Here is a 27,078-nt window from a genome sequence, read left to right as displayed (position 1 = left end):
GGCTGTTGCCGTCCTGCTGAGAACGCGCCCTTCTGTTCCTACTGAACCCGCCTGGAGATCAAGTGAGAGACACAGCTGCCTCCTAGTCGCTGAAAGGCTGTGGGAAACGCTGCCCCCAAGAACACAGCCCATCCCTCCACGGCAGGTGCCGGGAGGAGCGCAGAACCAGGGCTCTGTGCAGCCCGAGACCCCCGCTCTGTCCCTGAACGCAGCCCTCTCGGCTTGGGGCCTCTCCTGACAGTCTCTGCCAGCTGCGAGGAGAGAACAGCTGCTCCCTTTGAATGCTCCTGTCTACGTGTGGACAAATGACCCTCCCACACCATAGCCCAGGAAAACATTCAAAAGAAAAGAGACCCCAGTAAGTGGCTTTAAAAGTCAAGGAACTAGGATTCTAATCTAAGCTCCATCTTGCTGTGGACCTCCAATAAGTCATCTTATCATTGTGCCTCACTTTCCTCATCCATGAAATGCAAGTAGAAATGAATTTTTTTCCTACTCGGTAAAATGCTGCTCAAAATACTTAGGCTTATTTTCTTAATTGAATCCAGAAACAGCTTCTAGTATGGGCCAAGTCAAGCGAAAAAGCAGCGTATCACCCAGGAGAGAAGAGAAGTTTGTTTTTTGGGCACAGGGAGCAGCAGGACATGTGCTCGAGGACCAGTGCAGTGGTGGTCACTGCAACAGGCATCGAGAGCGTGTGACAGTGGAGGTGTTGGAGGGCTGTGTCATCGGGTAACATATCCGCCCTTATGATGAGCTCTATACAGAGAGTAGACAGTAGGGTAGAAAGACATTATTCTTTATAAATTAAGGTTCATTTGTATCAGTATTCACATTAGAAAAATATACATTGCTTGAAATAGACCTTATTTGGATAAAACACATACAAATCTGGGATTGGACTCCTTTTCACTGTGAGGGCTCTGCCTCCACGGTGAGGAATGACTCCATAGTTTCCAGAGGGACTCCTTCCGGTGGGCCCACCTGCAGGGCAGGCCCCTCTGCACTGGTTACTATGACAATGTCCTCCTCCCGAGACACTATCGTACCTGGATGGGACAAGATAAGCCCATCGGAAGTCTGAATAAAAATCTGCTCCTGTCCCTGAGACAATAACTCGTGGCACCCATTGGTAATTTCAAAAGCCACGGCCTCACCCATAGCAACCACACCCTCCAGTTCTCTCTGGCCAGAATGTACCTCCACCCCACAGGGGAACTGGTTCAGGTCCCCCAGGTGGCTCCTGAGACCCCCCTCAGTGGACAGTGATCTATCTGGGCCAGGCTGAGGCCCAGGCTCGGACACAGTCCTGTAGGTGCAGTCTCCTGGCACACTGTTGAGGGGCAAAATCTTCTCAAGTGGAGGGGCTGCAGCCTCTGTGAGCAGGACGTTGCTGGGGCTGGACTGCGGGCAGTTCAGACGGGAGTCGCGCATCTTGTGGAGATTTCCTGCTTCTGCACTTCCAGACCCGCCAGGCAGCACGCACTCCACCCCTTCACCTGATGACAAGGGGCTGCAGACACCTGGGCTCCTCAGGCTGTCCCCAGCATCCTGGTCTGAAGAATGTTCTGGAGCACTGTCTTCAGGGAATGCTGCCACCTGTGCCTGGGTCAGACTCCCAGGCTCTCCTAACTGAGTATAAAGAACCGGTCCACCAACATCCCGACATGAGAGGGCAGGGCCTGCAGACCCGCTCCTGGCTTCTAAGTCGGCGAATGCCTTAAGCTGCTGGCCTGCGTGTAGGATGCTTCTATCACTATCAGAAACCGTCATCGTATGGCTTTCTTCAGAATGGCGAGAGACGTTCCCATTTACTGGAGGGGCAGAACCTACAGCAGTTCAGAAAAACGGGTAAGCACACATGGACTGTGTTATGGCCCATTCACTATCCAACTGAACAAGCTAGTCCAAATTAGCTTTCTTGCAAAAAAGTTAAAACATAAATTCTCCTTGCTACTTGAGATTGGTAGCCATTTTTGTTGTATTAGTCCCTATCATCTATTCCCAAAGACAGTTTGTATTAAAAATGTGTGCTAAGTGCCACTCAGCAGTGTGATTTTATACCGACGCTGAATGAATGCGAGCCAGGGAATCACCTGAGAGGCTTTTCAAAGTACTTCTGTCCACACCCATCCCAACATCCCTACCCATAGACCGGGAATTCCTGGGGCCCAGGCCCAGGCCCCTGTATTTCAGAATAACCTCCTCAGGCGATTCTGACACACACACTCCAGTTGAGAAACACTGTCCTGGACCCTGTCAGGAAACTGCCTTATTCATTACTGAGTCTTCCACATCTGTGACAACACGGCATACAACAGGTACTTAAGAACTTTGTTGGACAAGAGTGGTGGCTCACGCCTGTGATCCTAGCACTTTGGGAGGCCAAGACAGGAGGATTGCTTAAGGTGAGGAGTTCAAAATCAGCCTGAGCAATAGCGAGGCTCCATCTCTACAAAAAACACAAAAACTAGCTGGGCGTGGTGGCACATGCTTATAGTTCCAGCTACTTTGGAGGCTGAAGCAGGAGGATCGCTTGAGCCCAGGAGTTTGAGGCTGCAGCGAGCTATGATGATGCCACTCTACTCCAGCCTGGGCAAAAGAGTAAGACCATGTCTCAAAAAAAAAAAAAAAAAAGAAAAGAAAAGAAAAAGAACTGTTTGTTAAACTGAATTGAATTGTAGGAGCAATCACTTAGCTTCCAACTATGGATGAAGCTAAAAAAGGAAACACAGAGCAGCTACAAGAGGGGAATTGTGCTCCAAAGGTCCCACTGAACGGATCTGCCTTCCCCTATGGTGGAAGGAAGTGATATATCATAGAATGGAGACTGCCTCGTCCAGTTTGAGACCTCAGGATCAGGCAAGGTATCAGGTGGCCCTGATACGATTTTAGAAGGGCATATAATTATTCTCAGTATGCAGTATGTTTAAAGTGTCTAGTTGATAGGGTCTAGCTAGAGCCAGAATAAAAGCCAATACGTCTTGTTTCCAAATGTTAAATGTCAGCTGGCAATGTAGAGCCAAGTCTTATGAAAGCCAAGCCACAGACACATGAGTCTCTGGGACTCATCTCTGCCCAACCTCTTGGGATCCTCCTAGGTGCAACCCTCAGAGGCGGTCTCTGTTTTAATAAGACACTTTAGAAAACCTGAAAGATCTCAAGACTCATGGGGAATGAATATGAAATGATGAAACACTGGGAGGTCGGGATAAAATTTGAGAAACCAGAGGGTTCTCTAAAATCCAGCCACAGAGGCACCCAACCCTGAAAAGCAGCAATCCTGGGCACATCTGTCCGTGCCAGCAGGGCTGCTGAGCCACAGGGCACACCCCACAGTGTTTTACCGTCACTGGCAGTTGCAGCACACGAGGGCTGGTGCTTCTCCCAACCTCCACGGTCGGCAGCAAGAGGCTCTGTGGTGTACCCGGGCAAGGCTTCTCTTCTGGGCCTTTTTACTGAGGCCAGCCTCTCTTCTGCAGCCTGGGAAGAGAAGACCCCGTCAGCTAAGACTAGGAAGAAACGGGCAATCGGCACTGTCCTCTTTTTCCTGGAGAACAGTGCTGTGAATTGAGGAAGACAGACCACACTAATGTGACTGACATGAGCAGACACCTGGCACCCCTGAGACCACGCCCACCTCATTTTCCCTCTTCCATCTGCCAGCCTCCTCCGGCTGCTCCCCGCCCGTCTCTCGGCCGGGACGCTCGGGTGGAACACAGTCCGGGTGGATTTCTTTGTCCCTCAGGAATTCTTCTGTAATTCCTAATGACTCAGCAACCTGGCAAGAAAGGGGCCAACAGAAATCAGCTTAACCCAAATCAGACCCAAGTTTCCAAAAGCTTGCTCACACATGAGAATTGCATGACTGGGTTTAAACCTATGAAGTTCCTTTGTACTGTAAAATGCCATCTAACCAATGAGAAAGATGAAGATGAAGTTAGATGGAACAGCTGATGATAAAACGGATCGTTACCAAAATTAGAAGGTTCTATGTGAGCACAGTTTGGAAGAGGAGACTAAAAGGGTCTTTTAAAAATATTTATTTATTTATTTTTTTGAGACACAGTCTTACTCTGTCACCCTGGGTAGAGTGCAGTGGCATCATCGCAGCTCACTGCAACCTCAAACTCCTGGGTGCAAGCGGTCCTCCCGCCGTGGCCTCCCAGAGTGCTAGGATTATAGGTGTGAGCCACCAAGCCTGACCTCTTTTTTAAAAATTTAAAACACCTTATTGCTGTCACAAACTTAGTGATGTTAGTTGATACCCAGGTAACTTTCTTGCCGGTTATCTCTCCTCTAGTGAATTCTCACTAGTCTCCAGAAACACTATCCTGCCTGTTCCATAACCAGGTCTCCCCTCCCAGCTGGGAGAAAGGCTCGGGTTTGGGGCCTGAGAGGGCCGAGCTGGATCCCAGCATCTCTGCTCTTGGCCCACCTCTCTGAGTTTCCTTGTCCATGTGGAGAGACTGCAACTGTCTGGGAGAGATTCTGTGAAGGCTCCATTCACAAAAAGCTATTAAGTGATGTAGCTTTGTTACGGTATTAGGTGATAGCTGTTACCATTTCTACATGGCGGTTATCGAGAGCAGGCCACAGTGCCCAGATGGGCGTGGGCACAGAGGAAGGACAGCAGAACAAGGCAAAAGTAGGAAACAGAGGCCGTGCGGGTTTAGCACCCACCAAGCTGGACGGTCTCCTCCTACAGACCAAGCCACTGTCGGTGCTCCAAAGAGGCAACAGCACTGTCTGAACTGCCTATAAAGGATGGGTTCCGACGGGTGTGCACTGCATTTGTTTCACAACAGGACAATACCCACACTTGTTTAACTTACAATTTAAAAAACATATAGGTGACTACTGTGGGGGGCATCCACATAGGGCTCTGTAAAAAAATCATTGCATTTTTACGATACAGAATTTAGGAAAATAAAATACTCAAGCTTATTAGGGAATATACTAAATAATGAATTTGTGTAAAACTAATAACAACCAATGATCCCCCCCAAAAAAACCCCAAAAAGCATGTATTATATTACAGTATGGACCAAGACTCCTTGCATCAGAAGACTCAGTAACATATGTTATAGAATGCCAACCCTTCCAGTCACGGACGGGCAGATCCATCAGTTTAATAAAATGGGAAGAGTGGTTACAGGCAACATGGCCTTTCTAAGAATTCTTAATTATATGTGTAATCGTTGACTTCTTAAACAAACAAATGACTATTTTAAACCATGGCAGCATTGTGAGAGCCAGAGAGGGCCATTTAATTCAGTGCTCCCCTTTCACAGAGGGGAAACTGAGACCAGGGGGCACAAGGACCCCATCAGAGGCAGTGAATACTTGCCAGTACAGATGGTGAGGCCAGAACCTGAGTCCCCCATGTCACCGGTGACTGTGAAAGGCCACGGGGTAATCAGATCACATGATGCATGCTATGCCCAACATAGAGTTTTATCCAAAACAAGCAAAACTGCTTCAGTTCAGAACTTATTTTTGTAAACACCCCAATATAGCTAGAATCCATTTGATAATGACAATGACAATGAAATGAGAATTATGTCAAAATGACCACAAATGATAACTACTGGCCCTTGTGTAACCCATCCCCAAAAATCTACATAAAGAAGAAAACAAAGATATTAACTATGGTCAGCAGTGAGCAAGAGGATTGTGGCTTTCAATTTTCTTTTAGCTTATCTGTATAGCTGAGTTTTCTAAAAAGCATTTATTGTTTTAAGAAAAAAAATTTCTTTGGTTGTCATCATGCTTGCACAATAGAAAAAAAAAATTAAAAAAAACCCAAAAAACAATAAAAAAAAATAAAAAATAGAAAAAATAGAAAAAAAAATTTCTGAAGAGGAAAGGCAAAAAAAAAAAAATTAAAACAAAACAAAACAAAACACTTCACTTGATGGGAAAAAGCTAAAAAGAGGTTGACTGTGAAGATGTCATTATAAAAGCACTTGTTCGTTCAGGGGCCTCCTTCTTTTGGCTAACTCTAAGAGCAAACCTTGTTTTGCCACGTGAGATTGTTACCTTATTATTGTTTATTTCCAGGGGCTCCTGAGAACATAGACCAGAAGTACTGAGATAGTCTTGACACATTTTCTTAACCATTTTATGCAACTCTTCAAATTCCTTATACACAGCTGGGAAAAAAGGCTTTGCCAGATGACCTTTTTCAACCTTCATGAAAATAAAGATTAAAAAAAATTTAAACTTGAGGCAATGATATGGAAAATACAGAAAGGAATTTAAATAAACAAAGGATGCATGTTCCTCAACCCCCCGGCTGCCCCGTCAGTGGTGGGTGTGTCCTTCACTCCCCAGTGAGGACCTACCGTGTGCCTGGCACAGCACAGGAGGCCAGAATGGGCCGGGGGAGCAGCCCAGGAAACAAACGACCCCTGGCTGACGGCCACATAGGGCTGCCAAGGGAGCCGGAAGGGAAGGCAGACAGGCCCTGCAGGTGGCTCTGCCATCCACGGGCAGTGTGGGGCTGCTGGCCTGGGTGTCGGGTGGGCACAGAGGGAACAGGGCCTGGGTAGAGGCGGCCAGCCAGGGTGGGTGGGTGCCAGGCAGGGCCAAGGCTGGCTGCTCCTCCCACGCCTATGGAAACAGTCAAGGGAGCGGATGAGCCCCTGCCCGAGAGCCCCAGCCACACGGGCACCTCACTTCAGCTCTGTCCCGGAGAAGGGAAATGATTCCAAACGGCTTGGCTCTTTCTAAAATAAATACAAGAGATGCCTTTCTAAATAACTTCAAGTCACCCCCTCTATCACTTGGAAACACTGAGAAGACTCACCTTCATGAGAAGAAATTCATACACGGTCACAGCCTGAGCGAGCCGAGGCAGGGCCAACTCCACCAGGTCCTCCCGGTCACACTGCTGCAGGAACTACCGGAAGAAAGCGTTTTTTAAAAATCATTATAACAAATCTTCAGTTTATTGGAAGCAATTCAGTGTCAAAAACTTTAAGTTACAGCAGTCACAGAAAAAACAAGGAGCAGTCAGAAACAATAAAAGAATAATTAAGAGTACTACATTTTTCTGTTTGTTTTTAACACTGTCATGGCTTTATTCAAAACACAGTTGCACGAAAGTTGTTTTTGTTTTTGTTTTTTTTTGAGACAGAGTCTCGCTCTGTTGCCCGGGCTAGAGTGAGTGCTGTGACATCAGCCTAGCTCACAGCAATCTCAAACTCCTGGGCTTAAGCAATCCTACTGCCTCAGCCTCCCGAGTAGCTGGGACTACAGGCATGCGCCACTATGCCCGGCTAATTTTTTCTATATATATTTTTAGCTGTCCATATAATTTCTTTCTATTTTTAGTAGAGACGGGGTCTCACTCTTGCTCAGGCTGGTCTCAAACTCCTGAACTCGAGCGATCCACCCGCCTCGGCCTCCCAGAGTGCTAGGATTACAGGCGTGAGCCACCGCGCCCGGCCTGTACGAAAGTATTAACTTCAAAGTTTTTAGGGACAGATTCTTAAGGAACTTAACACACTATATACATACTGCCATACAAAGAGCATTAAAAAAGGATGAAAACCTTCTACGAATATAATAGCCACCCTTACTTATTTTTTGCATGAAAATACCAGCCCCAAAGCTATTATAAATAAGTCTTCAAAGTTATCAGGAGGCTCTAAGTATTGTTTTCAGACCAAAGAACTCTAATTTTGATTGCACAGTAAGATGATTGATAAGAAAGTCAATATATAGATTTCGTTTTAAAAATAAGTATTTTATAGTCTGGCATAGTATGTATGCAATGAGAATTCTTAGGGATTATTTATTAATAGACCAGGGCATTTCAATTTTTAAAATCAAAAGACAAATGCTAGTCTCTTGGAGATTCCAATCCCCCTACTACTAAACTTATCCTAAGTGTGTTATTTTAGTCAGTTGTGCAACTTTTTTAGTTTCTCCACAAATATCTTCATAATTTTTACTTTAAAATGCCAAGTCACACATTTTAAACTAAAAAAGCAGCAGCAACAGTACTATACTCACTAATTTAAATGTGTCCCAGCATAGAAGCATAATTTCAATTATTAATAATTTGCTGATACTACATTTTAAAAAATTTATAAATATTCAAAACAAAGTGAAAAAATTTTAAATAGCCAAGACTTAAAAAGCATTCGCTTTGAACATGGAGCCTCCATGACAAAAAGGAAGATACACTTGTCTACTCATTACATTTTATTTAGTAGCCATATAAGGACACACACACACTAATTAATCCCAAATATTTTTCTATTTTTAATGGACATCCACTTGAAAACAAATTTTAATTTTAATACCAATTTAGTTTCAAATATTTTTCCTACTGCCTAAAATATTCCAATTAAATGCTATAGCTGATAACGCTTTAAAACTATACGAATAATTAAAGGTTCTACACAGGAAAATTAGAAATACTTTGCACAGTGGTATCCAAATCATCTGAGAATCCAACTTAAAATCTGACTTGAATGACTTATTAATTATCAACAGGCAACTGTTCTGACTTTTGAGGAACACTAATGCTGCTTCCAAAACCTCCCTGCTTTGCTTTTTTCATCCTACCTATACAGTCTTAGATGTCAACAAAGAAAGATTTACAGTAAGCAGAGCTTGTTGAATAAAACGGTATTGTTAACATTTGTATCTCAGAAAATACTCAATTTCTTTCATTTCACTTATTTAAAACTCAGACAGATCTGAAAAAGTGGTTGAGATGTAAGACTAAAGGTTTTCCTAGGTATCCACAAGTTTCCCAAGTTTCTTTTGAGATAGAGGGAAGGGAGTGAAACAAGAAGGGAAGGTGATCATAAAGGAATTGCTGAGAAGAAAAAGAATGCACAGGCCGGGCGCGGTGGCTCACGCCTGTAATCCTAGCACTCTGGGAGGCCGAGGTGGGCGGATCGTTTGAGCTCAGGAGTTCGAGACCAGCCTGAGCAAGAGCGAGACCCCATCTCTACTAAAAATAGAAAGAAATTATATGGACAGCTAAAAATATATAGAGAAAAAATTAGCCGGGCATGGTGGCGTATGCCTGTAGTCCCAGCTACTCGGGAGGCTGAGACAGGAGGATCACTTGAGCTCAGGAGTTTGAGGTTGCTGTGAGCTAGGCTGACGCCACGGCACTCACTCTAGCCTGGGCAACAGAGTGAGACTCTGTCTCAAAAAAAAAAAAAGAATGCACACCCAACAACAAAACAAAACAAAACAAACCGTTGGCTTGTCATGATCTCCAACCCAAAGAAAGGGCTCACCTTCATGTGTCTAGACTTAGTATAAGCAATTTTTCCTTGAAAAAGAAAACCTAACAGTCACCACAAAATCCATGAACTATATTACTGAATAGAACCTTTACTATTCTGCTACTACTTTCCAAGTTACTCATGTGACAAAAGAAGCACTCAGATAATCTTACTAAAAAAAGTCACTGCCTTCAAGCTAAAGATCTCTGGATCACCTCTAAAAAAAATAACTAACTTATCATTCAAGAGACTATTGTCATTTCATATTACAGCTAACTATAATTTCAGTTAATTTGTAAATAACTTTAAAACCTTATGAATGAGGCTGGGCACAGTGGCTCACACCTGTAATCCCAGCACTCTGGGAGGCTGAGGCAGGGGGATCACTTGAGCTCAGGAGTTTGAGACCAGACTCAGCAAGAGTGAGATCCCGTCTCTACAAAAAATAGAAAAATTAGCCGGGCATGGTGGTGCATGCCTGTAGTCCCAGCTACTTGGGAGGCTGAGGCAGGAGGATGTCTTGAGCCCAGGAGTTTGAGGTTGCAGTGAGCTATGATGATGCCACTGTACTCTAGCGGGGTGACAGAGTGAGACTCTGTCTCCAAAAACAAACAAACAAACAAACAAACAAACAAAAAACCTTATGAAGGAAATGCACCATACGACACCTGTGTAAAAGTGATCATGTTTTAATTATGGCTAAAAATGACTAATATAGTGAGCTTGAATTACAAAAATTTAGATTCTATAATAAATAAATTGCTAGGGAATTGCTAGGGGGTCGATGAAAATTTTTCCTACATACAATATGATCATAACAGACCAGTAAAGCTTATTTGAAATGATACGGCAAAAATAGTATAATAAAACCACACTTTTCCTATAAAAAGTTACACATTATCTTCTGTGGGGACAGCTATCGTATGTGAAGAAATAAAGCAGATGTGATCACTCTAGTGCACACCCAGGAACGTTCCGGAATTTGGTCATCTTCTTCCTCTCCATCATTTCAGCATCTCATTTCCTCTTCTCCCCTCAAAGACTTTCTTCTTCCTCTTTTTCCCCTTCTTCAACATAGTCATCATCATATTCTTCATCCTGAATTTCTTCTTTCATTAAATATGAGAGGCTCACTTCTTCTGCCTCTCTTAATTCTGAGCCTGCTTCATCTTCCTCCTCCTCTTCCTCATATCCTTCAGGTGGACCAGCTTTATCTTCCTCTGCATCTTCATCATCTTCATCTCCATCCTCCTCTTCCTCCTCCTTCTCAGAGTCTGGTGCGTCCTTATCCTCTGATTAAATCCATCTAAGTATGTGATTCGCTGCAGCAGTTCAAAAGCACTTGCTCTACAAATCTTCCAGGTTTGTGATCTCACAGTTAAACAAGGCAAGACTTTTCAAATTTTTAAGATTTTGCAGAGTTTCTACTATACCGAGATCTTTGATTTTGTTTCCACTCAGATTTAGGAAGGTAAGATTTGGACATTTCTCTGCCAGGACTTCCAAGCCTCCAGAAATTACATTGTCACTAAGCCCTGATTTTCGAAGTTTATTTACGCTGGGAAGCCAGGCAAGGGAACTTAGTTCCACGGTAGCCATACTCAGAAACTCTAGTTTTTTAAAAGTATCATTCAGGTCTTCAATTTCCCCACTGAAGGCAATTATTAAGAACTCACTCTGTCACCTCCTCCGGAGCTCTGTTCCTTGACTCCAGGTTAATCCTCCTCTCCACCTCCATGCCCCCCTCCTGCCTTCTGCTACTAGTCTCCTCCCTCTGCCTTTCCTGCCTTTCCCACTACTCCCTACCCTAAAATTTTATGAGATTTGGAAATGAATGAAAAGAAATGCAAATATAAACGCCCACTACCGCCATAAAGGTGTGGTGGAGAAAACAGAAGAGAACAGAAAATGGAGTCCAGGGAGTTGGGACTCTAACTCAGCTGACCCCACCCCCTTGCCCACACACCAGCACGCGCGCACACACACACACACACACACACACACACACATACACATAGAGTTCCTTCCCCTTCAGTGGCTGCTCAAAGCCTCCGGAAGAAAGCATTTGACAGCTTTGAAAGCCCTGAGAGACTTTCCAATAGCCAACAGCTGGTGCAACATGGAACATAAAGGACAAACATTTCCCCCACACTCAGCACCTAGGCAACTCTAACCTACAAACATTCTGCTTTATTGAATATCTCACTTCTCTGCCCATTAACAAAGTCCTGTGATCCATTCTGGGTTCGAAGTTTGAGTCCCCACAGACAAGCTCTGAGCACTCCTGGGCACTGGGCCTGGGACAAGGACAGAGTGATGAGGAAACTTGTGCCCTGTCCTCCTGGGCTCACTGACTGCTACGGCAGACAGAAATGCAAACAAGTCAGGAAGCTACACCACCAGAGGCTGTGCCACATGACCTAGGCACCCAGCAAAAGAAGCAACTGTGTGTGCCAGGGGCTCACAGGCTGGGAGGACAGCAGCACAGCTGGAGGCGGCACCCAGGGCTGGCAGGCCAGGAGGTCAGAAAGGCAGCGCAGCCCCAGCTTGGGAGGGCTGAGGGGTTTGGATTTCTTTCTACAGGTAGGGGTGGAGGGAGGTTTTAGGCGGGCCCCTTGGATGGGGCAGAGAACAGGACAGAGGCAGGCAGGAGACTACTGGCAAAGTATAGGCAGGAGAAGATGAGGACTCAGGTGAGAACAGGAGTGTGGACAGGAGGGAGATGCAAGGAGGGTATAATCCTTGGGGCTTAGTGACCACAGGACACAGGGAGGGGAGAGTGAAGGAGAAAGAGTCAAGAATGGCTCTGGGTTCCCGGCTGGAGTCTCCAGCAGACAAAGTGGTCCTTGTCAAGGCAGGAGTAGGTAGACAGGAAGCCGGCTTGTGGCTTTGCTCAGACACAAGACATGGAAGTTGGAAGGGGTCACAGGACACCCAGGTGAGGATGTTTCAATTAAGAGATCTGAGGCTCCAGAGAGGCCTAACCAGGAAGCACAGACCGGGGAGTCTGCAGCAGGCAGAAGGTTTGAGAAACCAGAAGGAAGAGGGAAAGCCCCAGGGAAGTAGTAGTGAGGAGGAAGCCAAGGAAGTTCTGGAACAAAGTCTCCTGAGTTTCAGCCAGGTCACAAGATTGGGGCTTAGGAAGACAGATTAATTAGGAGCTGGATAGGACTGGAAGGGGTTCAGAGGAGGGCTACGGGTGCTCATCAAATAGGGAGGAAAACTAAAGGAAAACCTTTTCATTTGTAGACAAAAATGTTTAATTACAGCCAGGTGCAGTGGCTCATGCCTGTAGTCCCAGCACTTTGGGAGGCTGTGGCAGGAGGATCGCTTGAGTCAGGAGTTTAAGGCTGCAGTGAGCTATGATCATGCCACTGCACTCCAGCCTGGGCAACAGAGAAGGCCTTGTCTCCAAAAAACAAACAAACAAAAAAAGTTTGAGTTTCAAAAACCTTTAGAAAGAAATGGCCAGCTGATTTCAACTCTAGAGGAAGTGCAAGAAGGTCAGAATATAGGGTATTACCTCGTCATGACCTGGCCTAAATTCCAGATTAGCTTAATAACAGCAGACAGGGCAGCTCCTCAATCTTCTCCTTAATGCTCACAGCCCCTGTACGCTTCTGCCAACTGACTGGTCTGACTGTCATCTTTCTCCCACAAGAGCAGGGGCTGTGTCTGGCTTGTGTACACTGTCTCCTCCATACCCAGAACAGGGCTTGATACTTATACCCAGTAAATGTATAAATTAATGTCCATTTCTGGGGAAATTCTCATCCACAAGAATTGAGAATGGCCCTGGAAACCATTTCCAGATAGAAAATAATTTCTATGGTTTTCAAAACTGCTTCCATATAAACACAGGTTACAATTATTCCAAAACTTATAAAGGTAAACAGCTTTTAGAGCTACAGCAAAGGCCCTATAGTCATTTTAAACAGGCAAAACCTGTGAATTATCTCAGATAATGGTCCTCCAATTCTCTGTGGGACCACTGGGACATTGTAAATCAAGTTGATAGTGTCATAGCAGAGTCACTGATGTACAGACCAGCCACTCAGACACCCTGTCTCAGACACCCTCTCACACACCACATGGCCTGGACTCAAACTCTGGATCTGCCACCTACCTTCACGACAACCTTGTACAAGTTATTTAGCCTCTCTGAATTTCAGGTTACGCATCTACTATAATGAGAAAGTAATTGTTATGTAATAAATGAAATGAGGCCTACCGGAAGCTTGTAGCATGTTGGCATCAGGATTTGGTGGGGTTGAGCTGCTAGGCAGAAAACACTCAATAAATGGTGGCTATTTTGAATGTTAATGAATGAATCAAGTCGAAGACTACCTTACCTCCTACTTCTAAAAATTAGTCATCCAGGATTATCACAACACAAGCCCAAATGGGAGTAAAGCTAACTCGCCAGGGTTTCAATTTGCTACTAGAACAAGTAACATTACATTTTGCCGCAGGAGACTTTCTAGGAAACCTACTTCCTCTCTGAAAACCACCACTTCTTCCCTTTCTATATAGGAGTTGAGGCCCTGGGCCCCCCAATAGCCACTCTTTCTGGGAGCCAGTGGTCTCACTGACTTATCTCATGTTCTCTCTTGCTTTATTTTCCGCTTCTTTTCTTTAAGATACTCACTTGGCCATTTACCAGGCACATAAATATATTCTAGTCAAAGACAATTTGGAAAGTTTAGGGTTCTACTTCTCCAAGTCAACCCAATTAAATTCAACCATTTCCATTGTTTTCTAAACTGCTTCCATGTAAACACAGGTTATAACTCTTCCAAAACTATACTATAAAGTCAAGCAGCTCTTAGAGTCACACTGAAGAGCCTATCATCAGGTAAACCTGTGAATTATTTCAGATAACACTATCCTTGAATTGATTACATACGTTGTCTAATTATATTTCAAGTGAACTGTTTAGTTGATCTAGGTATTTTACTTTTAAATTCAGAAGGCCAATAGTGAATTGCCACATACTATGCCAGAGAAACAGGTTTCAAGCACAGGGTTGTAAGAGTGACGCACCTCCTTGAGCCTGGCTTTGCCCTTGGATGTGCTCTGTCCCTCTGCCACAGCAGGGTTCCCGTGTGGCTGAGCCACTCCTCTCTGCTGGAGGACGGCTGTGCTGGACTCTACAGAAGTCTCGGAGTATCCACTTCCAGGTCCTAGGTGTCTCTCTGATGCCCAAAGAGCAGAAGGACTTCCATTTTCTGGTTCAGACACCAATGCCTCTTCAACTTCTACAGACTGGCCATTCTAGATAGTGTTACGTGAGCAAAAATAAATAAAATGAAATAAAATAATAAAATAAAATAAACTCATGCTTTACATAGTACCATGAAAACCTTAAAGCAGAAAAAAGTCAAGTTGAAAACAAGGAACTTGTTAAATTATTTTTTCTTTACATAATTAAGGCACATTAACTACAATCAATGCATCTTAAACTTTCCCAGCAAAACATCCCCTTACGACACTGGTTGAATTTAGACACAGTAATAGCCAGTCAGGGCTTCCAAACTGTAATCCTGGGGCGTTGACCAAAATGAAACAGGAAACTCCTCTGATGGGACTGTCATCTTAAAAATTGACCTGAATTTTGTTTATAAATTCATAACTTATACATGACTTTTAAATTTTTTTAATTATTTTCATCGGATATATTTTAAACACCATAAAATCCATCCTTTGAAAGCATACAATTCGGTGGATTCAATATATTCACAGGTTGTGTAACCATCACCACTATCTACTTGCAAACGTTTTTATCACCTCAGAAAGAAACCACACCCATTAGCAGTCACCCCTCATTCCTCCCTCCTCAGCGGCCCTGGCGGCCTCTAATCTACTCGTGTCCGTGGTTGTGCTTGGCTTTTTGAAGAGAATCCTGGATCTGACACTGCCCAGTGATTTCTTCATTCTGTGCCAATTCCCTCTCCTGAAAATAGGAACAATGATACACCTACACATCCCAGGACAGACGGAGGGTCAGGTGAGTAAACAGAAAGAAAGCACTCAGCTAGCACAAAGTATGTCCCCTTAACTCTTAAAAAGAGCTTTCCCTCTAAATCTTCATTGCCATGAAGCTTTTGGAGGAATGGCAGGTTATGTGTGACTTTAAGTGCCATGTGGCCCTCTGGAAGGGAGGGAAAGACACAGATCTGCCTGCCCTCCCTCCTCAGCAGGTGGAAGCAGAGAGCTGGGGCGGCCATCATTTCCAAGGCCAGGTGCCTGTATTCAGGAAGTCAAATATCTAGAAGTTGCTTTTGCTGTGATATAGGATATCATGACTGAAGGAAGTAGAAAGTGCCCGTCAGCCTGGTCATCCGATTTGTCTAAGACAGTCCCGGGTGCTCTTGTTGTCCTTTGTGATCATTAATAGTACCCCTATTAGTGTCCAAGATGATAAGCTACGTGGCCGCTGTAGGGGAAAAATAATAACTCCTTTAGGTTCTCAGACAGAATAACAAGAGAAAAACAAACAGAAGTTTATTAACATGTATATTTCATATATACAGGACAGACACCTGAAGAATGAATAGTTCTTAAAGAGGTGGTTTTGAATTGCAGCTTATACAGCATTTACAGCAAAGGACAGTAAATTTTTAGAGAAGTGACAAGACAAATGAAAAGGACTTTCAGTCTCTACTGGAGGGCAACTTGAGAAAGCAAATGACTGGCAGAAAAGGTTGGTTAATAAAGTTAATGTATGTTTGAGCTCAGAAGTTTGAGACCAGCCTGAGAAAGAGGGAGACCCCATCTCTACTAAAAATAGAAAGAAATTATATGGACAACTAAAAATATATACACAAAAAAATTAGCCGGGCGTGGTGGCACATGCCTGTAGTCCCAGCTACTTGGGAGGCTGAGGAAGGAGGATCGCTTGAGCCCAGGAGTTTGAGGTTGCTCTGAGCTAGGCTGATGCCACGGCACTCTAGCCTGGGCAACAGAGTGAGACTCTGTCTCAAAAAAAAAAAAAAAGAAAGAGATAAATGAATTCAGCAAAACAGCAGCATATGAAGTAAATACACAAAAATCATTTGCATTTTTTAACACTAACAATGAACAATCTGAAAAGGAAATTAAGAAAAGAACTCCACTTAAAACAGCATCAAAAAGAATAAACTACTTAGGAATTAACCAAGGAGGTGAAAGACTTATAAAATGAAAACCACAAAACATTGCTAAATGAAATTAAAGAAAACATAAATAAATGGAAATACATCCTACGTTCAAAGATTGTAAGATTTAATATTAAGATGTACATACTATCCAAAGTGATCTGCAGATTCAATGCAATTGCTATCAAAATCCCAATAAAGTTTTCTAAAGAAATAGAAAAACCCATCCTAAAATTCATATGGAATCTCAAAGGATCACAAATAGCCAAAACAATCTTGAAAAAGAATAAAGCTATAGATCTCACACTTCCTGATTTCAAAACTTACTACAGAGCTAAAGTAACCAAAAGAATAAGATATTGACATAAAAATACACAGACGAACAAAATGGAATAAGGAACTCAGAAATAAACCCTTACATATGTGGTCAAATGATTTTTTTTTTTTTTTTTTTTGAGACAGAGTCTCACTCTGTTGCCCAGGCTAGAGTGAGTGCCGTGGCGTCAGCCTAGCTCACAGCAACCTCAAACTCCTGAGCTCAAGCGATCCTCCTGTCTCAGCCTCCCGAGTAGTTGCGACTACAGGCATGCACCACCATGCCCGGCTAATTTTTTCTATATATATTTTTAGCTGTCCATATAATTTCTTTCTATTTTTAGTAGAGATGGGGTCTCGCTCTTGCTCAGGCTGGTCTCGAACTCCTGAGCTCAAACGATCCGCCCACCTCGGCCTCCCAGAGTGCTAGGATTACAGGCGTGAGCCACCACGCCCAGCCGTCAAATGATTTTTGATAAAAGAGCCAAGACCATTCAATGGGGAAGGGACAGTGTTTTTAACATATGGTAATGGGAGAACTGGATATTCACATGCAAAAGAATAAACTTGGACCCTTACCTAACACAATATTCAAAAATGAACTCAAAATGTATCAAAGACCAAAATGTAAGACCAAAAACTATAAAACTCTTAGAAGGAAACCTAGGGCAAAAGATTCACAAGATTGGATTTGGCAATGATTTCTTGATATGACACCAAAGGCACATGCAACAAAATAAAAAAAATAGACAAACTGGACTTCATGAAAATTTTTAAAAAATTTTGCTTCAAAAGCCACTATCAATAGAATCAAAAGACAACTCACCAAATAGGGAGAAAATATTTGCAAACCATCTGTCTGCTAGGACAGTGGTCCCCAACCTTTTTGGCACCAGGGACTGGTTTCATGGAAGACAATTTTTCTCTGAGGTGGGTGGGGAGCAGTAGGGACTGGTTTGGGGATGATTCAAGTGCATTCCATTTACTGTGCAGTCAGTCCTCTCTGCTAATGACAATCTGTATTTGCAGCCGCTCCCCAGCACTAGCATCACCGCCGCAGATCATCAGGCATTAGATTCTCATAAGGAGCACAACCTATTAATAGATCCCTTGCACGGCAGTTTATAGTAGGATTCTCGCTCCTGTGTGAATCTAATGCCTCTGCTGATCTGACAGGCAGCGGAGCTCACACAGTGATGCAGCGATGGGAAGTGGCTGTAAACACAGATGAAGCTTCGCTCGCTCCCTGGATAGCCGCCCCCCACACCTCTGCTGTGTGGCCCAGCTCCTAACAGGCCACTGAGCCATACCAGTCTGCAGTGTGGGGGTTGGGGACCACAGTGCTAAGGGATTAATATCCAGAATATACAGAGAACTCCTAAAACTCAATAACATTAAAAGGCAACCCAATTCAAAGGCAAGGGACTTGAATAGACACTTCTTCAGAAAAAATAAACAAATGGCTTCTAAGCACATAAAAAGATGCTCATCACTAATCACTAGGAAAATACAAATCAAAACTATACTGAGATACCACCTCATACCCATTGGCATGGCTACTATCAAAATAACAGGAAATTGACAAGTGTTGGCGAGGACGTGGAGAAATTAGAACGCTTGTGCTCTGTTTGTGGAAATATAAAGTTGGTAAATCACTATGGAAAGCAGTATAGTGGTTCCTCAAAAAACTAAAAATAGAATGACTATATGATCCAGCAATTCTACTTCTAGGTATATACCCAAAATTAAAAGCAGGATCTCAAAGCGGTATTTGTACACCACGTTCAAAGCTGCATTATTCACAATAGCCAAAAGGTAGAAGCAACCCAAGTGTCCATTGACAGATGAATGAATAAACGAAATGTGGTATATACATACAATGGCATATTATTGAGCCTTAAAAAGGAAGGAAATTCTGACACATGCTATGACACGGATGAACTTTGAGTATATTGTGGTAAGTGAAATAAGCCAGTCACAGAAAGATAATATTCTATTATCCCACTTGTTTGAGGAATTAAAGTAGTCAAAGTCATAGAGACAAAAAGTAGAATAGTGGTTGCCAGGGGTTGGGGGAAAAGAAGAATGGGGTGCGTTAGTATTTATGGGGACAGAGTTTTAGTTTTACAAGATAAAAAGAGTTCTGGAGTGTGGTAGTGATAGTGGCACATTGTGAATGCATTTAATACCAGCGAACTGTGCACTTAAATATGGTTAAGATGATAAATTTTATGCTGTGTATTTTACCACAATAAAAAACTTTGATGTGGTAATAATGCAAACTCATGCTGACTCATACCTGCTTTGTTTTATTAGGAGTTTCGCCAGTTATCCCAGCTACTCAGGATGCTGAGGCCAGAGGATCACTTGAGGGCAGGAGTTTGAGGCCAGCCTGAACAACACAGCAAGACCCTGTCTCTACAAAACTTTTTAAAAAAAATTTGCCAGGTGTGGTGGCAAGTGCTTGTAGTTCCAGCTACTCAGGAGGCTGAGGCGGGAGGATCATTTGAGCCCGGGATTTCAAGGTTGCAGTAAGCTATGATCACACCACTGTACTCTAGCTCAGGCAACAGAGAAAGATCATGTCTTAAAAAAAAAAAAAAAAAAAAGTTTCAGAAGGGGCAAAAACAGGAGAGGACATGCTAAGCAGCTTGGCACTGTTGATGCTCCAGGAAGCAACCCGATGGACGGCCATCCCCAAAACCCTCTGTAATGTCAGTGTCAGCCACGGGTGCACGGTGATGAGTCTTACTGACCTGATGGCCGTGTTCCCATCAAATCAAGCCGATAGAGAGAGGATGAGCATCTCCTCCCTGTCTGGCAGCAGTGCCAACAACGTACGGGTCTAGGGCCCCCCACTATGATGACTCTGCTACTGCTTGAGCCTTTGCCTGAGCCCCCATAAGATACCATACAGGTTAACATAAGGACGACGGGCAGGGAGGGGCAGGAACAAAGACATCGTACCCAGACAGACACGACAGACACATTACCTGCAGGTTACCCTGTGCTGACTCTGTCCCTGTCCCCCATACAGCAGCTGGCGTGGACAGCTCGGGTGCAGTCAGGCTAACGGCTCCTTTCTCCAGGCGCCCCGGGACCATGCTCCCATTGGCTTTCTCAGACAGCACCATCTCAGGTTCCAGCTGGCCGTGGCCTGGATTAAGTTTAAAATGCCGGGCAAGTCCCCCCTTTCCTATGTAGGACTTTTCACAAGTCTGACACTTAAAAGTTTTGGGCCTCAGAGAGCAGCTCGACAAGTCAAAGAGCGCCTGCTTGTCCCTCTGGTCCTCATCTTCTTCCACACTCAGTTCCGAATAATCGTCAGAATCCGACGGATGACCGTCTGCCAAATCCTCTGTTTTTATGAATTTATAATCTTTAGCTTTATATTTGGGAGGTCGAGATATCCGTCCAGAACGTGTTTTCACTTTTAAAGATTTTTTTAGTTTCCCAGTATGCTTTGTATGCAAGTTGGAAATAAATAAATGAGCTGAACTGGACGAAACACATGTTACTGCCGGCGGGTCAGAGGCTGACAAAGGGGCCAACACGGAGCCCTGTCCATTTGGGGGCTTGGGGGCTGTGCCTGTCTTTGCAGGGACTGGTTGGAGGGCAGGCAGTGGTCTCTGTACAAACACCTGAGCAGGAGGCTGAGGCAAGTCACTCGGGAAGCATGGCTGGGGACCGGTTCTCATGAGGGGCTGCACCCTGAGCAGCTGAGGGGCGGTGACGCAGAGCCCCATCAGGCTGGAATTCCTGCCGGGAGGCTGGCTCTGTCTTGCTGTTTTGGGCTGGATGGTGGCCAGTAGGGGCACTGGCCTTTCCTGACCTTTAGTTTCTCCAGATGTTACCTTGACACAAATGGCTTCTAGTTGCTTAATATAGAAAGAGGAAAACAAGAGAAAAGAAGCATTATGCTTATCAACATTTCCATAATTTTGCTCTCATCATAAATCCACTATCAAATTTTTTTCTAAATTATGTCTTACATATGAGTCTATGTAACGTTTGTACTGTTTACAGTGGTGTTTTTCAAACCTTTCTGACTACAGACCAATGATCCATTTTACATCATGACCTAGTACACATGTGTAGAACACACCTGCATATATAAATGAACAAAAAGTTGATGCAACCACTTGTCATTCCTAAATAAACGCCCTCTAATGGTATCTGTTCTAATGACCTTTTTAAAAATACTAGTCAGACTCCACTAAATTGATTTCATAAACCATTCAAAGATAATATCCTTCTTTATAGTTTTACCCATGTGTTTTACTTGGAGTTCTTAGTACTCCAAATTGGACTCAATTCAATAGGTGGGCTCATTTTTTAAAAAAAATGTTTTAGGCTGGGAGTGGTGGCTCATGCCTATAATCCTAGCTCTCTGGGAGGCCGAGGCGGGCAGATCGTTTGAGCTCAGGAGTTCGAGATGAGCCTGAGCAAGAGCAAGACCCTGTCTCTACTGAAAAAAATAGAAAGAAATTAGCTGGACAACTAAAAATATATATATAAAAAATTAGCCAGGCATAATGGTACATGCTGTAGTCCCAGCTACTCAGGAGGTTGAGGCAGTAGGATTGCTTGAGCCCAGGAGTTTGAGGTTGCTGTGAGCTAAGCTGATGCCCCAGCACTCTAGCCCGGGCAACAGAGTGAGATTCTGTCTCAAAAAAAATAAAAAATAAATAAAAATAAATAAAAATTTTAAATGAAAATCTGGAAACCAAAAAAGCCATAAAGAACAACGTAACCCGGGTTTCTACCACTTACCTTATGACATGCAACATGGCTGGTAAAGTCCTCTGATATTCTCCCAACTTATATGCCCTTTCCTTGACCCTATCCCAAATTTGCTGTTTATCATTTTTATATTTCAAAATTTATACTGCCTATGTAGATATCCCTAAAAATACATAGTTCAGTTTTGACATGTTTTTAAACTTTATATAAATGATAAAATCTCCTATAAATTGATTGGGCTTTCTCAGGTTTTTACTCAGTTTTGCTTTGTGAAATTTATCCATATGGCCGTGTGTAGCTCTCAGTGGTTCATTTTTTCTGCAGCATGAGTACATCTCCTATTCATGGACAGGTAGTTTCCAACCTTCTGCTCTTACAGTCTGCTCTGAACCTTCATGGGGGGTGTGTGTGTGTGTGTGTGTGTGTGTATACATGTGTGAGTTGCTCCAAGGGCACATACCTGGGAATGAGGCTGCATATCCTCAACTTTTTACAAAAATATCTAACAAGGTTTTAAGTACATGTGCTTTTTGACCCAGCAATTCCACTTCTTGAATTTCACAAAAAACACATGGGCACAAAGATGTATGTTCTAGGAGGTTCAAGGCAGCACTGTCTGCAACAGAAAAACACCTCCCAAAGGGAAGGGCTGCCTTCAAGGACATTCCACAAACATTTATTGAGCACTGACCAGGTGTCAGAGATTCTGTTATAGGTGTCAGGGATACAGCTGTCACAGGCTCAAGGAGAAGGTGGAGGCAGCAAAACAGACAAGGCTCCTGCCCTCACAGAGCAGAAATAATGAGCACTTTTCTCCAGGGAGAAAAGAGACAAACCTCATTGTCCAGAGCAGGGTTTCTCAACCTCGGCACAACTGACACCTCAGACCAGTAATTCTTGTGGGCTGTCCTGTGCATGAAAGATGTTGAGCAGCATCCCTGCCTCTACCCACTAGGTGCCAGTAGAATTCCCAAGTCAAGACTATCAAAAATGTCTCCAGACATTGAAATACGCCCTGTGGGGCAAAACTGCCCTCAGTTAAGAACCACTTATTTGGGACCACCAACAGGCCCTCTTTAGACTCAACCCTCTACTAGTGGAGGGTCAATAAAAATGTCACATGGGGCAGAATAAAAACCCTCACTGAAATCAAGCTGGAGTACAGCTCTTGTCTGCATGCATGTTATACACTACTACGAATAGCAGAGATGATTCAACATCTTGGTTTATAAAGAAGGGTACAGAGCTGGTGCCAATGCCCCATGAGTCCCCAATTCCCAGGCTACCTGTGAATCAAATGACAATTAGATTGATTTTGCATATCCTTCAAGAACCTTGTTTCATTTCACTACCACTTAGAATTTCTCTAAACTCCTGGGATAGTACCAGATAATGCCATTAGATGAATACACACACGCACACACACACACACACACAACCCTCCAAATCCTATTGTTTTAGGATTACCACAGAGGCAAAGCTGGTCTAATAATTTATTTATCTGCTATCTAAACTGGTTTACTATGTGGGTATTATACTTGATAATTTGTTATATGCTTATTTCATTCAGCAAACTTTAACTAAGTATCTCTGGATGGGATACATGAACATTAGCCAAGCCCTAGTCTCACCCTTGAGACGGTGGGTGGTTTCCCCTGCCAGGCCTCAGTCCCCTCGGACCTGCTGAATCTGATATCCTGGGGTGGAGCCCTGAGATCTGTCCTTTCAAAAGCTCCCCTGGTGGTTCTGAAGACAGACAATATTCCCTAAAGAATGCATGCAGACAGGTGAGGCAGACAGGAAAACAATGACATCATGGTACAGCAGGTGCAGTTAAGAGACAGGAACACCCCAGAGGTGGCAGGCTTTCTAGAAGAGGCGATTTGAAGGGTGCCTTGAAGGCTGAGAATTTTTGCCAGGAGAAAAGGGGCATTCTAAGAAAAAACATGTGCAAATGCATGGATGCATGAAAAAGGGCACGGCATGTTGGATGGGACCGGAAATATGTGTGAAGTGGGAACGGAGGATGGGGAGAGGCTGGAGCCTCAATCTGACCCACAGGAGTATCCACTTGGTCTGTGCTTCTGATTCACACTATCCCCCTCAGGGAGCCTTCTGCCTTGTCTAAATGCACCCTACCCCCAGCCCTGGAACACTGCCTCTCCTCTTCTGTATTTTCCATTCAGATCCACTCCTCCAAATCCAGTACAGATATTATTAATACCTCTTCAACAAAGTCGCTTCTGACCCCCTCAGACAGAAATAACCTCCCTTTCTCTGAATGCATTGTTCTTTATCTATATCTCTAGCTTTATGACCTTGATTGGAACTTATCTGGGCCATGTTTTACTTCCTGTTATTTCATAAACTGCTTAGGGGCAAAGTACATTTCTGGTTTGCCTTTGGGGTTTCCATGACACAGCTGGGGCTAAAAGAGTATTAGCAGAATGGGCCACAAAATGTACATTATCTCGAGTGCGTGTAGAATTTATATCATCTCCATTATATTGGCTACAGAATACAATTCTATCATGCTGTCTAACCTTTAAGTTTGCTTTCATTTTATGGAAAATGTATAATTTGGGGACTACTTCCTAAGTTGCCACTCCAAATCCAAAAAGCTGTGGCCACAATCAGCAAGGTGTGAAGTACATGGGCTCCGAAGTATAGCCATACACCTAAGGAACTTTGGGCAAAGTCACTGAACCTCTCTGAACTTATGTCCCACCTCCAAAATACTGATAGAAAAACACTGTTGGGTGGCTGTTGAGAATTAAGCAGCCCAACTCAGTGCCTGGCCCAGAGCAGGGGCTCTGCAAATGGCAGCCAAGGGATGGTGGCTGCACTGGGTGGCGGCGTGCAGTCTTCTGACTCAGACTTGCTGTGCACAGCCTATGTGGGAGGCATTTGGTTTTTCCGCAGAGAACATGAGTCAGAAAGCTATCCTTCCTGCAAACAAGGACCAAAGCCTAAAAATGTTACCCAAGGTCGCACCTCTAGGAAGCATGGTGTTTGGGCAGAATCATATTTATCTCCCCAAACTTCAGCAGACAACTCTCCAGTCCTGATGACCAACTGGATACAACTCTCAGCTGCAAAAATCACTGTCAAAAAAAACTCAAACAGGCCGGGCGCGGTGGCTCACGCCTGTAATCCTAGCACTCTGGGAGGCCGAGGCGGGCGGATCGCTCAAGGTCAGGAGTTCGAGACCAGCCTGAGCAAGAGCGAGACCCCCGTCTCTACTAAAAATAGAAAGAAATTATATGGACAACTAAAAATATATATATACAAAAATTAGCCGGGCATAGTGGCGCATGCCTGTAGTCCCAGCTACTCGGGAGGCTGAGAGAGGAGGATTGCTTGAGCCCAGGAGTTTGAGGTTGCTGTGAGCTAGGCTGACGCCACGGCACTCACTCTAGCCCGGGCAACAGAGTGAGACTCTGTCTCAAAAAAAAAACAAAAAAAAACCCTCAAACAAAAGAAGAGTGTTGGTTCTATTCTCTATGCTATTTCTTCTAGTGGAAGAAACTCTCTTCTTTGAGCAATTTTGGAGTGAGAAGAACTTTGCGGTTTACAGCCCCCTCACTGGAAGGGGCTGTGATTTTATGGATGATGTGTAGGACCTCCAGCCTCAGGTGCTATGCTGGACCCTCTGGGAGACCGCTGTAGTTCCAACTCCCTTAGCAGCCAAGAGTTCCATCACCCAGGAAATAAACTCACTGAGAAAGGACGTTTTGTAGTATACAGAGTGCTTTCACGTATTGCATTCATTAAGTTTGTATCAGGAGCTGTACTTGCGCACTGGGGTTACAAATGTCTGGGCCATGGCACTTACTGTGCCTTCCACCTGAAACCTAAGTTGGTTCCTTTCAATCCATTCAGGTCTCAGCTCCAGTGTCAGGCCTACAGGACCACCCACTCTAAAGCAGCCCTTGTCACTCCCAGAACCTGCCTTATGCTCATCGAGGCTGTACCTCCTGCACTTAACGGCAGAATCCGGGACACGGAGAATGCTCAATAAAGGCTGACTGAGCCGGCAAAGGCCTGTAAGGAGACCTAGGCAGCACGGAGGAGCCCGAGCAGGGCTGTGAAAGCAGAGAAGGCACGAGTACGTCCCAGGCAGAGGGCCCAGCGTGAGCAAAGGCTCCCAGAGCGAGGCGCCTTGGAGGTGATGATACGCTGGGACGGTGACAGGTGGGGGCGGACTGCTGTCCCTAAGGAACTCAGCCTGGGGACGCCGAGTTTTAACGCGGGCGGATGCTGGCCTCTCTGGCCCGAACAGCTCCAAGGCCGACGAGCTTGCCCCGCCGCGAGGTCTCAGCCCCTTCCTGGCCTCAGTTTCCCCCACGTCCCTCCCGGCGCCTCACCTGGGGCGGCAGCAGGCGCGGCGGGCGCGGGGGCTCGGCGTCCGGGCCCAGCTGCAGAGCAGCCTGCTGGGCCGCGTCCCGCAGCCGCCGCGCCGCGTCCTGCAGCACGAAAGGCAGCGGCTCGGCGGGCGGCTGCGCCTTCGTCACCTGCTCCAGGACCCGCCGCAGCTGCTCGGGGCCCAGCGGGGCCACGCGGGCGGCACTACCGCTCTGGCCGGGAAGAGCCCGGCCGCCGCCGCCGCCGCCGCCGCCGCCGCCATCCTCGCTGCCGCCCTCAGCCTCCGGCTCCGCGTCCGCCATGGCGGCCGAGGCAGGGACTCGAACCCGTGTCGCCGAGCGACGGCGGCTGGAATGTGCGTCACCTGGGAAAGGGGTGGGCTACGAGTGCCCCGCAGGCCAAAACACCTCGGCAGGCAATCGTATCTGGCTGGGTGGATCGGCGGCGGAGTCTGAGCGAGCCGCGCTCTTCGCCAAGTCCTGAATCGGCCCAGCAGACAGACCGGCCTTACTTTCTTATTGCCTGTCGTGGATGTAATTAAACTTCCAGCTGTCACCTCCTCCAGGAGCTATCCCGGATCTCCCCAGCGGAGGTCTCTGGGGTCCAGAACCCCTGGCCTAACACTTAACACACCATCCAAATGTTCTCAAAGTCACTGTGCATCAGAATCCCCTGAGGATCCTTTCTGGATCTACAGTTTCCTGGGCCCCACCCCTAGACATTCTGATTTATAGATCCAAGAGGGGATCCAAGAGGTGACCCAAAGTTTGCGTTTTTAACAAGGGTGCTCCCCAACCCCTTAATTTTTCCCACGTCGACCCACCCCATCTCTACCCACCGAACCAGACTGGGTGCGCTTTGAGGGCAGAGATTATATTAATATGTTGCTCATTCGGTGCCCAGAACAGGCCCTGCCCCAGAATGCACGCTCAGGGAATGAATGATGGATGGATGAATATGAATGAATGAATGAACACACCCTCTTCACATTTTAGTCCTATGCATCCAGCTTCAATGCCTCTTCCTCAACCTAATCTCCTCTCTTTACTGTGGTGGCTCTGGGTGTCCTTCCCACCCTGTCTTGTAGCTGTAGGTATGGACACATGTCTCAGCTTCTCTCCCTGGGAAGGGCAATAGGGCCATTGGTCAACAAACACTTAGTAAGCACCTCTTGGGTGAGACGCCATCCCTGCCCTGTGGGGTATACAGTCTAGGTGGCAAGAAGTAGGAAACTGGCATTTGCAGCACAGTATGATGAGTGC

General features: G+C 45.1%; 1 protein-coding gene and 1 pseudogene across 4 annotated transcripts; both read right to left on the bottom strand.

The window, feature by feature from the left end:
- Positions 1-836: 836 nt before the first annotated feature.
- On the bottom strand, positions 837-26,118 carry ZNF839 (zinc finger protein 839). Of its 4 annotated transcripts, none has more exons than XM_069490065.1 (8): positions 25,819-26,118; positions 19,702-20,586; positions 14,301-14,531; positions 6,812-6,904; positions 6,043-6,192; positions 3,641-3,781; positions 3,354-3,483; positions 837-1,829 (listed from the first exon to the last, which is right to left on the bottom strand). In XM_069490065.1, exons 1-8 carry the CDS (start codon positions 26,116-26,118, stop codon positions 910-912), a joined length of 2,850 nt encoding a protein of 949 aa, XP_069346166.1. In that variant the 3' UTR covers positions 837-909. The 4 variants fall into 4 exon arrangements, with proteins under 4 accessions (XP_069346166.1, XP_069346183.1, XP_069346174.1 ...); XM_069490082.1 differs by having other exon boundaries at positions 837-1,049; XM_069490073.1 differs by lacking the exon at positions 6,043-6,192.
- Positions 10,174-10,934, bottom strand: LOC138380923 (acidic leucine-rich nuclear phosphoprotein 32 family member E pseudogene; annotated as a pseudogene).
- Positions 26,119-27,078: the final 960 nt, after the last annotated feature.

The sequence above is a fragment of the Eulemur rufifrons genome, chromosome 2 (genome assembly GCF_041146395.1).
Source record: "Eulemur rufifrons isolate Redbay chromosome 2, OSU_ERuf_1, whole genome shotgun sequence".
In the NCBI taxonomy this organism is placed as follows: domain Eukaryota; kingdom Metazoa; phylum Chordata; class Mammalia; order Primates; family Lemuridae; genus Eulemur; species Eulemur rufifrons.
This window is presented reverse-complemented; position numbering and strand designations above follow the sequence as displayed.

Bases quoted from the DNA above. Each gene is read 5' to 3' on its own strand.
- ZNF839 (XM_069490065.1), bottom strand. From the start codon at position 26,118: ATGGCGGACGCGGAGCCGGAGGCTGAGGGCGGCAGCGAGGATGGCGGC. The intron at 3,484-3,640 runs GTGGGCGTGGTC...TTCTCTTCCCAG, and splicing joins GATGGAAGAGGGAAAATGAG to GCTGCAGAAGAGAGGCTGGC. The intron at 1,830-3,353 runs GTGACGGTAAAA...GAACTGCTGTAG, and splicing joins CTCGTGTGCTGCAACTGCCA to GTTCTGCCCCTCCAGTAAAT.